Source organism: Urocitellus parryii, chromosome 7 (assembly GCF_045843805.1).
Source record: "Urocitellus parryii isolate mUroPar1 chromosome 7, mUroPar1.hap1, whole genome shotgun sequence".
Classification (NCBI taxonomy): domain Eukaryota; kingdom Metazoa; phylum Chordata; class Mammalia; order Rodentia; family Sciuridae; genus Urocitellus; species Urocitellus parryii.
The window spans coordinates 172,458,959-172,479,405 of record NC_135537.1 but is presented as its reverse complement, the minus strand read 5'-3'; the positions used below and the strand labels follow the sequence as shown (position 1 = coordinate 172,479,405).

Below are 20,447 nucleotides of genomic sequence, written 5' to 3'. Positions count from 1 at the left end.
TGTATAGGTCACGAAAATCTCTGATCAACCCAGAAAATACTGCTATATCATTAATGCTTTGAGAAAACAATGTTCATTCAGTATAAGTTCCAGCATTTAAAACTCAGATGGTTAGACCTGAATGCCACAAGGGCGAACATATTAATTTAAATGCTGACCATAAATTCACATCTAGACACAAGGATGCTAGTGGTACAATGTACTTCAAATGATGTTAACAATCACTTGCCAGTCCAAGGCTAAAATCTACTTGATGGTGCTTGAAAAAGCCAGAGAAAAACTGGTTTAAGATGTTCAGATTTAAGATACAGACTCAAGCTCTAGTGTAAATGGATTAAGCCCTAACCTCGTACCATGACACAGCGGGCACATACTGCAGCGTCTGCTTCATCGGGAACAGGAGGACACAGCCACGCCCCCTCATAACCTTTCCCCTCTTTACCAGACAGAAAAGCTGACTTGTGTTCTAGGATTTAAAAAACAAAACAAAAACAAAACAGTACTTTTTCAGTCAAGCAGCACAACACAAATATCATCTGATTTGTGGAACTGAACAAGCTGAAACAATGGTATGGAGGCCAAGTGACCAGGACACGTTGAACTTCCAAGGGAAGACAATGTGCAAAACTTTTGTTCTTGGTTCCTTTAGTAAAACTAAAAGAAATGAAAAGGTAACAGAGCAACTTTCTCTAGATTTATTAGGGAGTTTTGTTACAAATGTTTGGGCTTTACAGGCATGACTGCATGATTCAAACAAGAAATGAAGAGTTAACACTGATATTTAGCCTTCTCATTACATATACAGAAATAACATTGCTACAAATTGCAATGGAGAGAATCTTGTTTCAAATGGCTCCTTTGGGGTTTTTGTCTAAATGTATCATTAAATAATGAAAGCACCAATTTGAGAGTTTCTCAAATAGTGATTTGAATTTCAGGACATAATAGCAAAAGTTTCTAACTTCACTCTTCAAAGAAATAAGGCATAACCAGATGTGAATACTAATGCTGACAAATACATTTTATCAAAAGCACAAGATACAAGTATTTGGGCATACACTGAAAGTTAAGATTTAATTATAGGGCACAAGATTCCTGTTGAATCTTAATCAATACTTCTACTATCTTCTGGTATTAGGTGGTCTTATTTCCTTCCACTTTTTTTTTTTTTGTTGTTGTTGTTCGTTTATTTTTTGGTACTGGAGATTGAACCCAGGAGCGCTTAATCATTGAACCACATCCCCAGCCCTTTTTATTTTGAGACAGGGTCCTGCTGAGTTGTTCAGGGCCTTGCTTAGTTGCTGAGGCTGACCTTGAACTCACAATCCTTCGGCCTCAGCCTCCTGAATTGCTGGGATTAGAGGCTAGAGGTGTGCATCACCACTTCTGACCCGTTTCCTTCCCCTTTAAACCAACCACTGCCACCAACCAAACAAGATTTTCATTGATGGTCTCGCCTCTAGAGAGTAACCAGAGGACCCTGTCTATGTAATGTATCCGTCAATGGAACTTAAAAGGAAACAAAAACAATAACTTTCATTCCACACTGTCTTCTTTGGCTGCAGTTGCTCATTAGCTATCAAGTGCCCTTTTCAGATATAAAATTCAGATATTTTATTCAGATATAAAACTGAAACGAAGACTTCACCTTAATGCAATATTTGGCAGGAAGCAACAATTCAGGCTATTAAAAATAATACTTAAGTGGCAGAGGCATGCCTTGAATTACTTAGCTCTTCAGAAAACATTTGACAAAACCCTTTCCTTATAAAAATCAAGGTGTAATTTGTGTTTTCTCTGATTGATAAGGCAGTTCTGTATAATTTCTTCAAGGTCAACAAAGACACTTGTGTGAGATTTCTTCAGACAAATGAGAAGGCATTCAGATTGAAGACCAGAAAGCAATATAGAAATAGGCACATTTTATTCCAAACCATAACCAAAGATTTGGAAAATTTAATACATCAAAGAACTTGAAATCTGAGTTACTTTTTAGAGATCAGGGGAAGTTAGCACAGTGAAAAGTAAGAGCACCTTCTCAGTTCTGCTTATTGAATTCCAACTTCTTTTTCATACAGTGGTACTTGAATTCAAAGGATGTGGCTTTCATGATATAGGCAAGAGATTCCTTTCAAATAATTTAAAATATAGCACAGGAGAACGTGTGGACTGAAGCCTATAGGTTGAATCTCATAGTTCTACTGAAGGTCTAAGCAAGGCTGATAAATTAAATAGAATTTATTGCCTCAAAATAGATTCTAAATCCTATTTTAAAAGAATGTTGATTGTGAGACATTGCACACATCAGAAGAAAGCTGCAAATGACACCATATCTAGCTGGTGTTTTAACATTTCTTGGTGGCAGCTAAAAAGAGGGAAACTTGGTATTTTCTGCTTTGTCAGGCAATATTTATGCTTATCACAGATCTTAAAATAGCTTCAATAAGACTAAGCTGTCAACCTTCTATAGGAAGCTGTCTGAAGCCTTCACTGTAGTTAAATATTTGTCTTGGCCACTCAATAAAACTATCAGCTAAATTTACAGTAGGCTCTACCAAACAGGTCCAATAGTACTGTGCACATACTCAGATGTTCATTAGCACTGGGGTTGTGCTAACCGTGTAAATTTAAACAATATATTCTAACCTTTTTGGCAAGAAGCACTAATAGAACTATTAAAACATGCACGAATTATGCTCTGAACACCTGCATCATTACCATGTTGGGCTGTGTGTCTGAAGCTCGTGTATTACAAAGGCATGAAAACACTGAGATTTAAATGGATGTGATGACAGTGAAACTTCAAAAGCAAGAAAAAGCCAGGATGTCAAGAACAAATCCCTGGTTAGCACACTGCAAGGTCTACCTCTCCTACCCGACAGCAAGACAGGACAAGAGCCACCGTCTAGGAAAGGACAGGTGATCCACAATGTTGACCAATCTTTCAAGGACCAATAAAATACCTGAGAACACAGTCAGCTATACAGTAAAGTGACAGATATCACAGTCTTAATCACAATTTTTAGGAAAAGCAGAAAAGCCGTCAGATCTTGCAAACTGTTACCAGCTTTGTACATCTGTATCTTGAATCCAATTGAACACTACATAAAACCTACAGGCAGTCCTGCCCACCAGCCATTCTGCTGACCATCTGTAATCAAAGCTACTCCACGGGCATGGTTGAATGTGGTAAGCAATGGGAGGTCAAATGTAATCACCTTTAGGTGTGAACTAAAAAAATTACTACTTTTCCTTATAAGCATTCTTAAAATTTGAAAATGTACCTTGATAAAGCTGGCATCTCATAATCAATAATTACACAAACATGTACATAATGTATCTTTTAGAGACACACCAAGAATGAACAGCAATCTCAAATAATGCCTTCTTGAATAGTTTGACAGGAAAATACTACCCTTGGCAAGCTCCAAATAAACAGAAGACTCCCTTAAATGCCACAGTTTGTTGTTGCTGGGGATGGGACAGAAGAGCAAAAGAAATAAGTGATGATGTGACACTGATTTCCTTGAGTAAGGAGCAAAGTCAACCAAGACAGGACTGAGGAGTGACCCACATGTCATTCTGGACCAATTACGTTTATTTGTTACCAAGTCACTTGCAATTTTTAGTTGCTGCTGTGGCCAAACTATTTCACATATGAAACATTAAATCACATGATCAAGATATAGGAAAAAAGGCAAACTGTAGGTCACTCATTACTTTTGATACTATTATAGCATTTGCTCCCCGGTACCATTCCCACCAGACCAGACTAGAAATCCTTATGTAAACTTTAAAACACTAAGAACATTGCCTTCAGAAACCATAGAAATTTTGAAACAAAACAACTGTTGCGTATATATGCAATTACAAACACATGAAGGCTAAACCTGCGCATAAATCGACCGATGCCATTCCCTAGATAAAACCTTTTCCAACAGTGCTTTCACAATAGGAAGTGGTAGGCTGGGCAGCGCGTGTCCCGCTCTGTGTAAGGCAGACTGAAGATCTCTTCCCTGCACGAGAGCCTAAATTCCTAAAGGCATTCCTACATGTACTCAAGGATGCCGTCTACACTTGGCACCACAGAGAACTCTTTTTAAAAGGTGGAAGAATTTGAAGCCTGAGGTTGGCTAGGAAATGACAACTGGACGTGAGCGGGAGCCGTGGCGAGACCAATCCAAGCCTGAATTCCAGCAGGTATTGGCAATGTGTTACTCAGCAGCGTCCAGCCACAAACCAAAGGCCGCAGGACTAAGATTTCCAAAAAGTTAAACACAGAATCAAGACTTTTCTAATTCTTGTTGTAAACTGCTATTTTAAAAAACAAGACAAGACAAACAGAAAACAATCAAAAACACAAAAAGGTATTAAAATAGCAAGTCTTTGTACATCACTGTAGCATAAGCTGCTTGAGGTTGTCGTGAAGAATGGTGTCCTTCACGTCGCGGAAAACGAGGCGGATGTTCTCCGTGTTGATAGCAGTGGTGAAGTGGTGGTATAAGGGCTTCTGCTGCTGGTCCCGGCGTTTGTTCCGGAAACATTCCACCAGGAATTTTTGGACGTCTCTTAAGCAGTGTGGATCCCCTTCAAATTCTAGGAAGTAGTCTTTGATGCTCACAATTTGCACCTTCTCCTCAAGCAAGTCTGTCTTGTTTAAGAAAAGAATTATGGAGACATTGCTGAAAACCCGGTTATTGACGATAGTTTCGAAAATGTTCAGGGATTCTGTAAGGCGATTGGTCAGTCGATCTTCCATAAGCACCTGGTCAAATTCACTTGAGGAAACAAGAAAAAGTATTGACGTCACACTGTCAAAGCATTCAAACCAACGTTTCCTTTCTGATCTTTGACCACCTACATCAACCATTTTGAAAGGAACATTTTTAATTTCAAAGTCGTACTCATGAATGCCTTTGGTGGGTCTTCTGGCAAGAAGAATATCTTGTTGTGATGGAATGTAATCCTGGAAGAGAAAAACCAGTTGTATACTCAGTAATCCAGAAGTCATTATCAGAATTAAAAAAAAAAATAGTACTGTAGTACCATTATTCTCATTAAAAAATGCCAAAGAATTATTATAATATTAGTTGACAAAAACTGGCTCAAAATTCACCACCAATGACCAGCATCTACTACTGTTTTCACCCCTGCAATACTACTCACATTTAAGCTGAAGTCTTACCTGCAGGCTGCCCCCAGCCGCCCCCCTGCACGTTCAACTTGAGTTTCCTCCCACTGCTACGCACTTCTCGGTTCCCCCAGAGTGCTCCCCATGCCCCCACACTCACCATCTCCACACTGCTCCTTGCACCTCTATTAAAAGCAATGGCATCCGAATCCAATACAGCTCACCCCGGGTTCTGTCTGCCTCTCGAACCCACTTTAATGCTGACTTACTGTGCATCACGGCTCCAGGACGCACAACTAGCTCCAAGGACTACTGCTGCTCTATGACACGTGTGGAAAAACACTTCCTCTACTCACATGTGCTTTGGGCCACTTGCTAAGTTTGTTTCTAGAGTATTGTCCAAGTAGCTGTGTTCCAATTTTCTCATTTATCGACCCAAGAACTCATAACTAGTCACTTACTGTGTGGCAGCACCTGTGCCTGTGAACTGGAGGGAATCAAACCTGGCCTATGTGCCTTGGAGGAAAAGCTGCAAAGATAGAGTGAGCTCTTCCTGGGCTTTAAGATTCTGAGCAAAGGGCGGCTGTCAGTGGCCGTCCCCAGCTACACTCTGCAGGCATACTTCCTGAAGCAGTGAGGTCCAGTATGCCTCCTCACACTGTCGCAGCTTCTTAGCAGGATGTTAAGGTAACAGGAGAGGTCATGTGCTCATCCCCAAAGCCAAAATATCTTCAAGGCAGGATTCTAAACAATGCTGTTATTCACAATGCTGTCTGCATTTTATGTCTTTCCAAGTAGTGTAATGACTTTGAAATTTCATTACAACATGAGTACTCATCTCCTCACAAAGACACCATTAGAATTAAGAATGTTAAAACAGCAGATCAGTTTTTAGTTATTGGCAATCCCAGCCACTCATTACTCTAGGACTCCAATAAAATGTTAGCATTTCCATGCTTTTGTCCACATACATAGCAATTTTACTGATAATTTTTAGCAATTTTTAGCCTACCTTCATATTCTGCTTAACATTTACCATGAACTGTATTCCACGTTGGTGTCATCCCATTTTTTAAAAAAACTGTAAGTCACATAAAAGCATTAATGTGCTATAATTTACATTAACATTCCTCTACTAGTGGGGTGTTGCCAATGTTTTTTGCTGTAATTAACAGATATACTGCAATTAAAGTTCTCACACATCGTTTGGACTATTTCTTAAGATGAAAACAACCAGGGATAAGATTATGAGGCGTACAAACACTGTAATGATCCTGGATACCAAAAGTCCAATTGCTTCCAGAAGGTGGTCCTGGTTTCCATTTTCTGGGTGTGCTGCCTACTTCAGGAATGTGTCAGCCTTGAGCATTTTGCAAACTTTCTAATTCCATAAAATCCCAAAGTTCTCTATTATCGTCTTTATAATGAACTAGCAATCTAGTCAGGAGTCTAAATAGTCTAATCTGCATGAAGCACAGAATGTAATCAAGTGTTAAATGGCAGAATACAGTACGTTGATTAGGAATGTGATTCCTACAGCCAGCTGGCCACTATACCTATGTGACCGTGGGCAAGTCACTGAAGTTCTCTGTGTCTCAGTTTCTTCACCTGTAAAGTGGAGATGACATGCAGAGGGTCGCCTTGAGGACTAAGCAAATTAAAAGGGTAAGTGCTTAAGAGCCATGTGTGGGGCTGGGGTCGTGGCTCAGCGGTAGAGCCATCGCCTTGCATATGCGAGACCTGGGTTCGATTCTCAGCACCACATAAAAATAAATAAGTAAAACAAAGATATTGTGTCCAACTACAACTAAAAAATAAATATTAAAAAAAAAAGAGCCATGTGTGGCAAGTGGTCAGCTGTCACTGTGTGTCCACTACACTGCTGTCACTGCCACTGCAGAAAAGACGGGGAGTCAAGGAAGGCTGGAGCCTCGGGGGCTCCTGCGCTGAGCCTCTCATTTTCTGATGCTTGCCAGTCATCAGGCTCGGTGACCTTCACATGCTCACTAGGAAGCTCAGCTCCTCCCTGGCCAGCCCCTCTCAGCCAAGAGTGTGCTTTGCTTCCCAATTCCTGCCCCACCAACAGTCCCCGCATCTTTCCGTCCTCCGTCATTGGACTCCTCCCTGACATCTCCAGTTGTATCAAATCCCCAGTTCCTTCTTGGCATCTGTGCTCTCTTTCCTCTTTATTTCCACACCCCATTTTCATCACCTCAGGTATGGCTCGTCCTCTCATCCCTAGCTTCTCTGCCTTGACTGCTCACCTCCCGGCTCTCCCGGCCTCTCCCAAGCCAACCTCTCGCATCATAACCACAGACCTTACAATGGCTCCCCGCTGCGTCAGATCCAGAATCTGCTCTGACTGGCTTTTGAAGCTCCCCATACACCTTTTTTTTCTGCGGTCAGCAGACTCTGTTCTGCATGTTCATGCTCCACACAGGTGCCTAACACCAAGACCTGCACAAACCTCACCTCAGTACCATCACACCTCCATTGATTTCAACAACAATGCAAGCGCAGCACAGTGGGAAACACTGAAGCCACTGCCTTCTAGAAGCGCTTTCCCATGTTAGAAATGAACGCATCCTTCACCAGACAGCAGGGTCTAACACTAAACACACCCAGTTGTCCTCTGCCTCAAATCCATCCTGCCACTCAGGCAGTTAGGTTCACTAACTCTTTATGCACTAGCGCCAACTTTTCCAGAAAGAAACTTTTCAGTCATAGCTTGTGGAAAGCCATTCTAACACGTGATTGGGTGACTCCCGTTAAGGGTCTGAGGCACTTTGGCTCTGTCGAAGTTTATCCCGGCCCTTTCCTGATGAGAGAGCCCATCTGTGTGGGGGTGTGCCTGACCACTGACCCCGGAGACCCAATCACTGACCCTGACCTTGGAGTGCAGCCCCCCCTCAACCTTCATTGGATGGAATTCTCCCCTGAATCTCTTGTTCCCCAATAAAAGGCTACTCCAGGCATGTTCTCTCTCTCTCTCTCTCCTGCTAGCCCTGAGTAATCCTTGCTGCCCTGCTGGGCGTTTAGAGGAGCGAACCAGAGAGGGGAGCCGTCTTGGACCTAGCAATAGAAATAAGGTAACTGAGTCTTGTGTTTTATTTCGATCTCTTCTAACTAACTTTATGCCTAGAACCTCATTAATGAAACCACTGCACAGGCCACGTGGTAGAATAGCTAATATCTTTGTGCTCTGTATCATTTAATGGTCTTTACTTGTTTAAGTATGTTGGTTCCATCTATGATTAGACTGAGCTCTTTAAATGTAGATTTAAAAAAAAAAAAAGCCAACACTGGGCATTTGCTACATTTCTACACCCACTGGGTTTATTTTATGTAATATTCTGCATCCCTACAAGCTGAGTTCCCTTACTAAGAAACTGCAGTTTAGAGATGCTGATGTCACACAGAGCCAGTCTGCAACGGAGCTGGGACTTAAGTCCTTGCCCCCTGTGTTCCATCTCCAACAATGTCACAGGGCTAAGTGCAGGGTTTCAATGGCCCTGGGACCTAAGAGATGTAGCCAGTGCAATCCTGTGACTTGTCTGATATGTAAAAAATGGATGACAAAAATACACCCAGGTTTATTCTCCCCTTCTTTACAACTACATGTTGATCTCAACTCTTCTTTTTAATTCCAGATGTGGCTTCAGAGTTATTGTCAACTTAAGATTCTAAGTAGCCACTACAAATTGGTTAGAGTTGGCCTGGAGAATTCATTCAAAAACTGTTTTCTGGTCTAAGGGTGTGGCTCGGTGGAGAGCGCTTACCTAACGTATCAAGGCCTGCATCCCCCCGGCACTGCAGAGAAAAGCATAAAAGGCTGTTTGCTGAGTGCCGACTTCAAGCCAGGCACTTTCTCCAGGTACCAGGGTCTCAACTCTTTGTGATCAGGAGATGAGATCCTGGCCCTTATGGAAAGAGATAGGCAAAGGGTAAATATAAAGTAATTGTCTGCTATAATACATGCAAAAGAGGAAAAAATTGAGGGCTGACACTGAGAGTCAGGAGGAGGGGACCTACTTGAACGGTGTGTTCAGGGAAGGAAGGTCTATTGGAAAAGTACATTGACAAGAGCAGGTCAAGTCAGCTCTGTTTTGACAACAAGAAATAACTCTTAATAACTAGGTTATCTACCAAGCCTTCCCTCTGGTTGACCTGTACTTAATTAAAAAAAAAAAAAGTTTATAATCTGACCAGATGGAAAGAAAAAGACAAACCTTAATACAAAGTTTTACTGATGTGTACTGTACTGAATGAGTAAAAACATACATTTTTGGAGATGTCAACTTCAGGGGGCTCCCGTGTCTAAGAAACTGGCTGGGCTAAAACATACTATCTTAAAAGCAGACAAATGCAATTAAAAAAATAAATAAATAAAGGGAAAATGTTTTCCTGCTGGGGAAAAGAAGGTACTGCTTCACATGCCTACATCTCCCAGCAGCACACGACTTTCTTCCTAGGCACAGGCTCATTTTGTGCTTTTCTTCAGTGATATTTTCAAAGTTAAAAATCACAAGACCATATTAACATTTATAAAAAAAAAACTGCTTTAAAAGGAGGCAGGCAAATGAAGCTACACTAAACTTAATGAGTAACAAAGTCTCTAGGGCGATGGCATTCAAACATTTTCTAAGCAGCAGAAACCTTGATTCTAATGAACTCTTCTGCACTAGTCCAACACGGAGGACAGCCAAGTGGCGCTCTGCCTGCCATGGCCCCAGGAAGCCAGAGGCAGTTCTGGTGCAGCTGGGTGGCTGGCTCTGAGGAAAGACATGCAGGAAGGTACAGACTCTTTCCAAGGGGGACCCCTCTCCTACCTCGTGCAGTCTCTTGAGCAGGCCTCCAGGATCAAGCCTGCATGCTGCAACTCAACACAAAGAAGTCAGTCCTGAACTGAAAACAGACTTTACTAATGGTCTGGAAACAAATCAGCCCACTGTGTTCTTCCTTCTCTGCTCACAAAACCCCCAATCACACGGAAAGATAGTAGATAATGTGCAATCTCATTGTGAACCATAAATCTCTTTAACAGTTTTACTTCCATGAAACAGAGGGCAGGGCAATTACTCAAGGAAACTGGCAGAGGGCTAGATGGTAAAGGGAGAAAAAAGTGTCGCAACTGGAAAATAATTTTTTCATTTTGAAAAAATATAAGTCATTCAATATTTTTAGCTACAATCACTCTAAATAAGACAGGATGAGTCAGACTACTGCCACTAAGAAAAAAGGAAGAGGCAAACAGCTCAATGTGTATTTTTTCTAAATTTCCTAATAAGCTACACCAAAGTAAAAACATCAGAATCCTGACTATTGCTTTTAGATATCAACAAACATAAACATCCAGTTTTAAAACTTACTGGTTCTCCAAGTTTATCCAAGTTATCCAGGAAATATTTTACAGATTCACCCTGAAAACAAGAAGAAAATAAATAGTTATGAAGGTTCAGAAATGGAAGATCTTGTTACAACAGTTTATATTCCACTGTCTGGTTGTACACTTAATCCAAACATACTTTGTTTAGTCACTAATTCAGAATGAACTGCAAACCCTTCTAAAAATGTTAAGTCTGCTCTGTCAAAGTGCTAAATCTGCAAGGCCGGTTAATTTTATAACTGCTCTAATGATCACCTACTTGGATGGGATTACAGGTAAGATTTTCTAATAGAACTATGTCTCTCAAAGGGAAGATGTAAAAATTCCTCTTTTTTTTTTTTTTAAAGAATTTAACCTTTATTTATTTGTTGTTTATTTGTTTCTACATGGTGCTGAGGATTGAACCCAGGGCCTCACCTTTCCTAGGGACGTGCTCTATCCCTGAGCCACAACCTCAGGCCTAAAAGTTACTCTTGAGATAAACACAAATCTATCACTAAAACTAAAATGAGATTCTTTTTTGTCTACATTTTTCTCGAGTTTATAGCAGTAGTGCTTATCTTCAGGGATGAGAACAAACCTGAGGAGAGGCAAGAACTCAAATAACATCTTCCTGGAATAGGCGTGTGCCTGGACAGACACCCAGAGCTCCCCAAGATTCTGGGAATTTTGGGGGCTTCACAACTCTAATGGGTCTTCTTTTCCTGAGTGGCTTACCCTTTCTGAGTCTAGATTTTTATTAGATCTCCAAGGAATTTCAAACAGCTAACTAGGACTCAAGAAGAAGGGAATTCGCTTTGGGAAAGAAGGTTGCTCTGGGTCTGAGTCTCCAGGCCCTCACCCTCTGTTTCAACTTGCCCTGCTGTGTGCTGCTGCCCGGTCCTGCCTGAAGCTGCTTCAGATCCTCAGGCTGCAGGGTCTCAATCAGCAGGTCTGGGGTTAGGTTCCAGTGTCTACAGTTCAAGGGACACTCAGGAACACAATGAGTCACAAGACTTTAAAGCAGCAGTTCTCAAAGTTTTTGGTTTCAAGAGCCCTTTATGTGTTTTAAGATTCCTGAGGATCCCCAAAGCTTTTGTTTATACAGGTTACAGCTATTGCTACTCACCATATTACAGAATAAACAGAAATCTTACCAAGTACTTTTGTTATTTCATTTTAAAACACCAGTAAGTCCATTACACGTACGTTAAAATATTTGACAGGGAGGCTCTCATCTGTTTCTGCATTTGAACTGTTATGACAGGTTATTCTGTTTGAAATAAATGCATCTAATATCACAACAGTGATATTAGAAAAGAATGAGTATTCGAATAACCTTTACAGATAATTATAAATATTCTTCTTTATTACCATAGCAAAACTTGGTGAGTGTGAGTTTCATAAAGGTCATTTCCCTGGGAAACTGGAAACTCGACCAATGAACATTCTGAATTCCCTAGGTTATAAAGTTCACTGGTCTATCCTCTACTTTGAACGGATCTTTTTCTCATCTACAATTCTGTAACATCAGACACTGGCCATTTGGAGCACAGTGTCACTAAGTTATGCAGATCTTCCAAATGTTTCATTATAAAATATTTTAAATAATTATATTTGTTAATATCACCTCAATCTTATCACAAGTCTTTGGAAGCTGCCAAGTTCACAGTGGCAGACAGGACAAGTTTTCCTAAATTCTCATTTTCACTCAAAAGTTCAAGTTTTCTCACTGATAACAGAAAATCACAGTTATTTTCCATGAAACGAATAGCTAATAACCTCATTTATTCTCTAAAACATGAATGCCAGTTGTTCTTCCAGGTGAAAATGGCACTCCATGGAAAACACAGCTGGCGCAGCTCCCAACCCACCCAGCTGCTCTTGTGCTTTTGCCTGGAGACTATCGTCCTGCTTCGGGAATGGTTTTAGTGTGCTTCCCAATTCAACAGAGAATGTTAGAGATACGGGTAGTAAAGGGTGAAGCTTTAACACAACCAACAATTTTACACTTCCTTCAAGGGCAGTCTTAAGTGAAACTGGATTTTTTTGTTTGTTTCTGTTTCTTTTTTAATTTTTATTTTTGGTTACTGGGATTGAACTGAGGGGCACTCAACCACTGAACCACATCCCCAGCCTTATTTTGTATTTTATTTAGAGACAGGGTCTCATTGAGTTGCTTAGCACCTCACTGTTGCTGAGGCTGGCTTTGAATCCGTGATCCTCCTGCCTCATCCTCCTGAGCCACTGGGACTATAGACGTGCACAATAACATGACAGTGAAGAACACAACCAGTTCAGCTAGAGACTAATACCCTGGTCTGGGTGCCACAGAGCTGGCAGTTTGGCCTACTAGGGCACTTTACCTGCTGCTGTTCTGTACCACCAGGGTTAAGTGTCAACATAGTGAAAAATGAAAATACATCTAGTGTCACTCTGAAGAATGTCTAACTCAAAGACTCCTGGAAAGGGTTCTGGTGATCCCTAGTAGACTGTGGACCCTACTTCAAAGGATATCATGGAGGAGGAGCCATGTGCAGCAGGTAGGGAGTGCCGGTGATATCCTCAGGATTATAAATAATGGTAATTAGTAATTATTTTTTTCTGGACCTGGGAGATTGGTACAATATTTATAGCATCTAAAGATTTTTCAGAGAAAGGAAAATAAAAATTTCCACTGATTCACTTTGCATTAACAGATTATTTGGTCAAACCCATGTGAACATTTTGTATTATGTCACTCATTTTAATGAAAAAGTAGTATTTTCATTTAAAGATACAGCTCCACGTGCTTTCTGGTTTACATCTATACATTTACTTAGAGGCTTATTTGCACAACCCAAAGGAGGTGATGTGCTTTGAGTACTTAGGAAGGAAATAAGCAGTGTTAATTTCATCGCCCATTGATAACCAGTTAAACATACAAGGCTATTTCCTTTTGATTTTTTTTATATATTTAAGATCACAGTTGAAATAACAGAGACAAGCTTGCATTCTGATTTTCCACATAAGCAGTTATTATCATAATTCTTTGGTAGTACTGTGGATTAAACTGAGGTGAATTCTACATCCCCAGCCCCCCCCACACTTTTTCTTTTTAAATATTTTTTTTAGTTATACATGGATACAATATCTTTATTTTGTTTGATTATTTTTATGTGGTACCGAGGATCGAACCCAATGCCTCACATGTGCGAGGCAAGTGCTCTACTACTGAGCCACAACCCCAGCCCTTTTTAATTTTTGAGACCTCAGCTTGCAAAGCTGCTGAGGCTGGCTTTGAGCTTGTGATCCTCCTGCCTCCGCATCCTGAGTTGCTGGCATTATAGGTATATACCATGACACCTGTTATACATAAATTTTAGTGGTTATAATAATTTAAGCATTTATATGCTAAAAACTAAATAAAACTATCAATCTGATATGAGAATCATTTCTTTAACAAATAGTTTTTAATATTTTCAAAATAACATTGAGACAGCTTTGAGCATACAGCTCCACGCGTGCTTTCTGGTTTACATCTATAGTGATCACAGAAGAAGGCCTACAGCAGTGGTTAAACATTTTTAAGACGCCTACCAACTGCTGCCACAAGGACTCTCCTGGTCCCTCCTATCCTGACAGATGAAACACTGAGTTTATTCTTCAACAGTGTGTCTGGATGAAGACAAATTAAGCCAAGATCATATAAGACTGTTTTGTAGATGGTTCTATAATTAACTAAGGTGCAAACTCAGAGAAGTTCCACATTATGGTGACTAATGTTTAGCATTTTAGAGACCTCAGAGCAAAGGAACTCTGTTTAAAAGAGAAAATGAGCCCCATGTCCAAAAAACAATAAAATTTCAACTACACAACAATGTATTTCAATTAGCACTGTTTGTCTTAACTAATGATCAGATAAATGAAAATTAAAGTAATTTTATGAACTCATTATATTATCTGAAGCAGTACACTTCCACCCTTTTTAAAGGAAATGCTTCCATTCGATGCACTGTTTGTGAGGATGTAGACAAATGTGTACCCCAATGCTAGTGACCCTGTAAATCCACAGATCTTTTACAATTTAAGAGTAACAGGCTCCATAAAACTTTTAATGACTGTGAGTCCATTCTAAGGGACTTACTCAACATAAACAAAATGATACATATAAAATGATATTTATTCAGTGCTATTTATGATATTAAATCTGGAATATTAGGGGGGCAACTTAATAAATTTTTGTATACTAATGCAACAGAATATTATAGTCAAAACAATTAGATCTGATGTAACTGTCATGTGATTTATACTGAATACTAAACTAAAGTAGTATATTAGTAAGTGTAAGTCTACACCCTGGTTCACAAACTTTTTTGCTTTTGCTTCTACAAGCTTGGCCCAACACTCATCTGGCAGCAAAACCTGCAATGAATTAACATTAGGTCCCTTACAGGCTCTGTTTATCCTATCTATTCAAATACTCTGCTACACAAAAACTGTGGCTATTACAACAGACAGCAAGCCATATACTGGATTATCTTTTCCATAACACATCTGGACTCAAGGATTCGTAAGACTAGACTGAATTATGAATCATTTTATTTAGCTATTTCAAATACAGGCAAAAGTAATTTTGTGGCATTATGGATGAAGAAAAATCACCCCATTTGTTTTCTTAGTATTACAAATATTATTAAAATACATTTTAAAAGTAAGTTCTTGTCACTTGTAAGTTCTTGAAGATTCCTAATTTAACTGCCATCCCTAAGAGGGGATCTTGTCTTTTGGGTCCAAGTACTACATGACTTTTTTATTAGAATTTATAATATCATCAAAATCAAATGGTAATAATTACAGAAAAATGTATGTGTTCTATGATTAAATCTCAACCTCTACCAAGTTGTATCAGTAGAATTTACCAAGTCCTTTGTGCACTCAAAACCTTAAAATTGAAATTAAAATATTTATAATTCTTTCAAATTTAAATATATGAATTGTTTCTAATATTTTAAGTCCTAAATAAGCCAAGTGACTATAGTTTGCCTTCTCTCATCACTTTACCACTTTATTCAAGGAGTAAACCCACTTAAATGTGTGTGTGTGTGTGTGTGTGTGTGTGTATGTGCTGCAACTGAACCAGAGCTTCAAGCAAGAGAGGTAAGCACTCTACCACTAAGCTACACCCCAGTCCACTTTTAAATATTATTCCTATGAAAAACATATTTTAGTTAAAGTATTACCCCAATCAAAAAAGACATATGAATTCACCATTTCATATCATAGGTGCTGCTATAGATCCTTCTATTAGTAAGAACAGTGGGTGGAAGACATAAGAAAGGGCTAATGTTTTAATGTGCATGGTTGTAAACTGAAACCTCACTACATTTTAGAAAAACAAAAGATTAAATATGGATTTTCTACAATTCAGATAAAATCAAATGCTCATGTTCTTCCAAATTAAAATAGTCTAAAACAATGATTTAAACATCTACCTGCACATGTGTGCGTATGCATGCTCTTATAAAGGTTAAGTGCTTTTTTGAACTAGGTAATATGGGAAATTCTTTTTTTTAATTTTTTAACATTTTTATCATCAGCTTTTAAGAGTTTTACTGAGGGCTGGGGCTTTAGCTCAGCAGCAGAGCTCTGGCCTAGCATGCATGAGGCAATGGGCTTGATCATCAGCACCATAAAAATAAACAAATAAAATAAAGGCATGCTGTCCATCTACAACTCCAAAAAAAAAAGAGTTTTACTGAAAAAAGAAAAAAAGACATAAACTCCTCTTCTTGCTATCTCAAAAAAAATCCCTGCAAATCAAAAAACACAAAATGTATGTTTCCTCCAATTTAACCACAAAGGACCTGGAAATGAACGATGCTGTGTCTGTGCTCAGGAGACCCAAGGCCTTCCATCTTTTCTTTTGGATTGTGCTTCAGTGTCCTCATGCAAATCTCAGACCCAATCAGTGCCTAGCATCTAGAGCCTCTCCTCCCTCCAGGAGTGTTGGTGAAAGAAAAATGAATTCCAAGGAGCATTATCCACAATTATTTTTTCCTATCAATTTTAGAAGAAATGATGAAAAGAACTGGTTTCCTAATGTCGATATCAAGTGAAGGATGGGAATTTCAGTCCCTTCTCTAAAACTGAGGAGATCTGGCCAAGTCTCACCTTCACCAGGCCTCAATTTCCCCAATAGGATGATGAAGAGAATTAAGTGGTTCAACAGCAGGAGAATCATTTGTGTTCCATCCAAAGTAACAAGTTCAGTTTGTACAAATGATTTAAAGTTAGACTCTCCCTTCGTTATGTGCCATGCATCTATTTATCTGAAATTCACTTCACAGGTTCATTATTCAAATTATGTAGCTCAATCTCTTTGCTAAAAAAAATAATAAAGGATTTCATCTACTAGAAATACTGGGGCCTGGGGGCTGGGGATGTGGCTCAAGCGGTAGCGCGCTCGCCTGGCATGTTTGCGGCCCGGGTTCGATCCTCAGCACCACATACAAACAAAGATGTTGTGTCTGCCGAAAACAAGAAAGAAAGAAAGAAAGAAAGAAAAGAAAAGAAAAGAAAAGAAAAGAAGGAAGGAAGGAAGGAAGGAAGGAAGGAAGGAAGGAAGGAAGGAAGGAAGGAAAGAAAGAAAGAAAGAAAGAAAGAAAGAAAGAAAAGAAAAGAAAAGAAAAGAAAAGAAAAGAAAAGAAGGAAGGAAGGAAGGAAGGAAGGAAGGAAGGAAGGAAGGAAGGAAGGAAGGAAGGAAGGAAGGAAGGAAGGAAAGAAAGAAAGAAAGAAAGAAAGAAAGAAAGAAAGAAAGAAAGAAAGAAAGAAAGACTGGGGCCTGAAGACTCCCTTTTTGATGGCTATAACATGAGATTGTTCAAATTTTCCCTGGGCCATTTTATGTTACTGAATGGTATTTTCAATAAAATTCTAAATAAAATTCATTTCATAGGTAAGACTTTTAAAATTGAAAATATTTTGTCAGTTCTCAGTTCTTTTTCCCTGTCCAGGTTACTGTAACAGGCTGAAGAGCACAAAGCAGCACAGCACTCTGAACTCCTTCCAGCATTTCTTTAGTCTATGGACATTAGAGTCCATCTAAACAATGGCACAGTGACAGGCGGACCAGGTTCTAGTCATAAGACAGGCTTATTGTTGTCAAAATCCACGAACACTGATAAGCTTCAGTTATCATCCGAGTTTTAAAATTCTATAAGGGTCTATGAACTGTATTTCCTATCAGTTTTACAAAATTGTGTCTAAGCTGGGAATGGCCCCAATGTTATCCCCTATTCACAAGAATCATTTGTTACAAACACCATTTCTTTGCTTGAAAGGACAAAACGTGTCAGAAGCCTAAATCTGAAGTTAACATAAAAGCTGAGAATACAAGTTAAAACATAATTTCTATTAAATAAACTCAGTTATAAAGAGACTTATCAGTTTACTTGCCCTGCTATTTATTGGACAAACGACAGATTTATTCAATGCTCTTTTGCACAGCTGAAATATCTAACAGAATGCACTACTTTAAAAGGATATGGAATTTAAGCTGAACAGCCAAAGAATACACAAGAAGAAATTATCTGCTCTTTTGAGGACACTCAAAAATACTGGCAGCTTTATATCAATAGGAAAGGGGCAACTCTAAAAGGAAAAGAGGTAAAAAGAAGGGACTTTAACTTTAAAATCTGCTCCATGCCAGAAGGATATAATTTCTAAAGTCATAAAGATGAGACTTAAATATTTTTTGTTTTTTAAAAAGCAAGGCATACAGACTCTAGAAAACAATTTGGCAACATGTATCAAAACATTTAAAAATGACCCTCATCACAGTACTACCAAACAAGTAGCAACAATGGTAGTAAATTACTATTGTTGGTTCAAAGTCACTGGACTTTTATTGTTATATTTTAGTTTATCGAGATTCTAGATCAGTGTTCATCTACAAACTAGCCTGCAGGCCAAATAGGCCAAATCCAGCCACTGCCTGTTTTTGTATGGCCCATTTCTAAATGGTTGGGGGAAAAAAATTAATGGACTACTATTTCATGATGTGAAAATGACATAAAGTTCAAACTTTATGAAGTCCATAAGCCAATGTATTGGAGCACGGCCACACTTGTCTGCTTGTGTAACATCCGAGGCTGCTTTCATGCCCCCTCAGCAGAAGGTGGTAGTGGAGGCAGACGCCACAAGAGACACTCTCACAACTCAGCACTACTGCTCAGGGCACTACTGATTGCAGTGATAAAGTTATGACCTGAAAATGTCTCAAATGTCACCAGTATTGCCAGAGCATGACATTACTAAAAACATTAGTATTAAGTTCACATCCACCCAAAAAATACAAGAAATGAGGACTCTGAATGCCACACTTCTATTTTTGGTTTGGGGGTTGAACCCTGGGACACTATCAATGAGTTGCATCAGATAAATGGCAAAGGCTAGCCTTGAACTTGTGATCCTCTTGACTCAGGCCTCTTGAGTTGTTGGGATTATAGTTGTGCACCCCTGGGCCTAGCTGAAAGCCACACTTTTAAGGGACGCTGGAATGCAGATAATTTTGATGTCTAGTTAAATGGTAAACCTGTGTTTATTATGCAATGACACTAAAGCTACACTAAAAGAATACAGCGTACCTGGGCACAGGGCATCTACCTGTAATCCCAGCAACCTGGGAGGCTAAGGCAGGAGGATCTCAAATTTGGGCCAGCCTGGGCAACTCAGAAGACCCTCAGCAACTTAGACTTTTTCTTGAAATTAAAATATAAAAAGGCCTGGGGATGTAACTCAGTGGTAAAGTTCCTCTGAGTTTAATCCCCAGGACCCAAAACACCCACCAATGTACATCAATATTTACAGATCAAACAATCTTCACCATATTTCCAACTCTTAGGAAAGCAATAGTTAAAAAAAAAAAGCCACAAAATTTAAAATGGAACAACTCATCACAGAACTACTTCACAAAAATGAAGAATGAAAATGAGTCTGTCGTCAGTTTTTTCAAATGGCTCGTTTGTTAGCCAAACAAGGAATGCCATTTATTACTAGTGAGTTAATTATAAATATGTTTGATAACAATAGCCAAAGGAATAGGTTCAGCAAAATAAAACTATTAGGTCAGGTGTGGTGGTGCACACCTGTAATCCCAGGGTCTCAGGAGGCTGAGGCAGGAGGATTGCAAGTTTGAGGTCAGCCTCAGCAACACTTAGTGAGGCCCTAAGCAACTTAGCAAGACATTGTCGAAGGAAGGAAGGAAGGAAGGAAGGAAGAAAGGAAGGAAGGGAGGGAGGGAGGGAGATGTGGCTCAGTGGTAAAATGCCCCTGGGTTCAACCCCTAGTATCAGGAAGGCGGAAAAAAAAAAGACTATTAACTTTTCAGTGAGAACAGTTGCTCAGAGTTGAGGAGAACAGGAACAACCATCAACTGTCAATTAAAAAGCAAGACAAATGATTTCAATGGCTTTCTAAATTGTTCCTGGGTTTAGTACCAACACTCACCTGAAGAATCAGCCAGTAGTAATGGTGTGTGTGTGAAAACTACAAGTGACAGTATTTTCAAAGAAGTTGAAAAAAAAAAGTAAATCAGGGCAACCTAAACTGAAATACAGCAGGCTGTTACACGTAATAGTGGTGAAATACACAGAGGGCAGAGCTTGTGAAAAGGGTTACCCACTGCTTTACTGAGCAGGTACTACGTGACAAATACAGGAGACTATCATGTGCTACTGAATGAGCAGTGTCAAGGATGAATTTAATTTGTTTTTGTGAACGTGACCAATCACCAGTTCTGAATTTTTGGCAGAAGCAAAAGGTGACTATTCTGACTTGCCCTGTCATAGTTCAGTGGTTTAGCAGCAGTAAAATTCTGCTGAATTTTTTGAGCACAGGGATGATTTTTCTTAAAACAAAAACTACCCTTAACCTTGTTAACTGCTTTTGTTGAATGCTGGTTTGGGAAAT

The 20,447-nt window shown here is 39.4% G+C and overlaps 1 protein-coding gene across 1 annotated transcript in view; it reads right to left on the bottom strand.

Moving 5' to 3' along the window:
• Positions 1-1,158: 1,158 nt before the first annotated feature.
• The window catches only part of Gna13 (G protein subunit alpha 13), a 45,214-nt gene continuing 25,925 nt past the window's right edge, over positions 1,159-20,447 (bottom strand). The window contains exons 3-4 of the mRNA XM_026406636.2: positions 10,501-10,551; positions 1,159-4,966 (exon numbers count right to left, since the gene is read on the bottom strand). Of these exons, the coding sequence (XP_026262421.1) occupies positions 4,394-4,966; positions 10,501-10,551 (624 nt within the window). The 3' untranslated portion in view covers positions 1,159-4,393. The remainder of the gene's footprint in view (positions 4,967-10,500; positions 10,552-20,447) is intronic.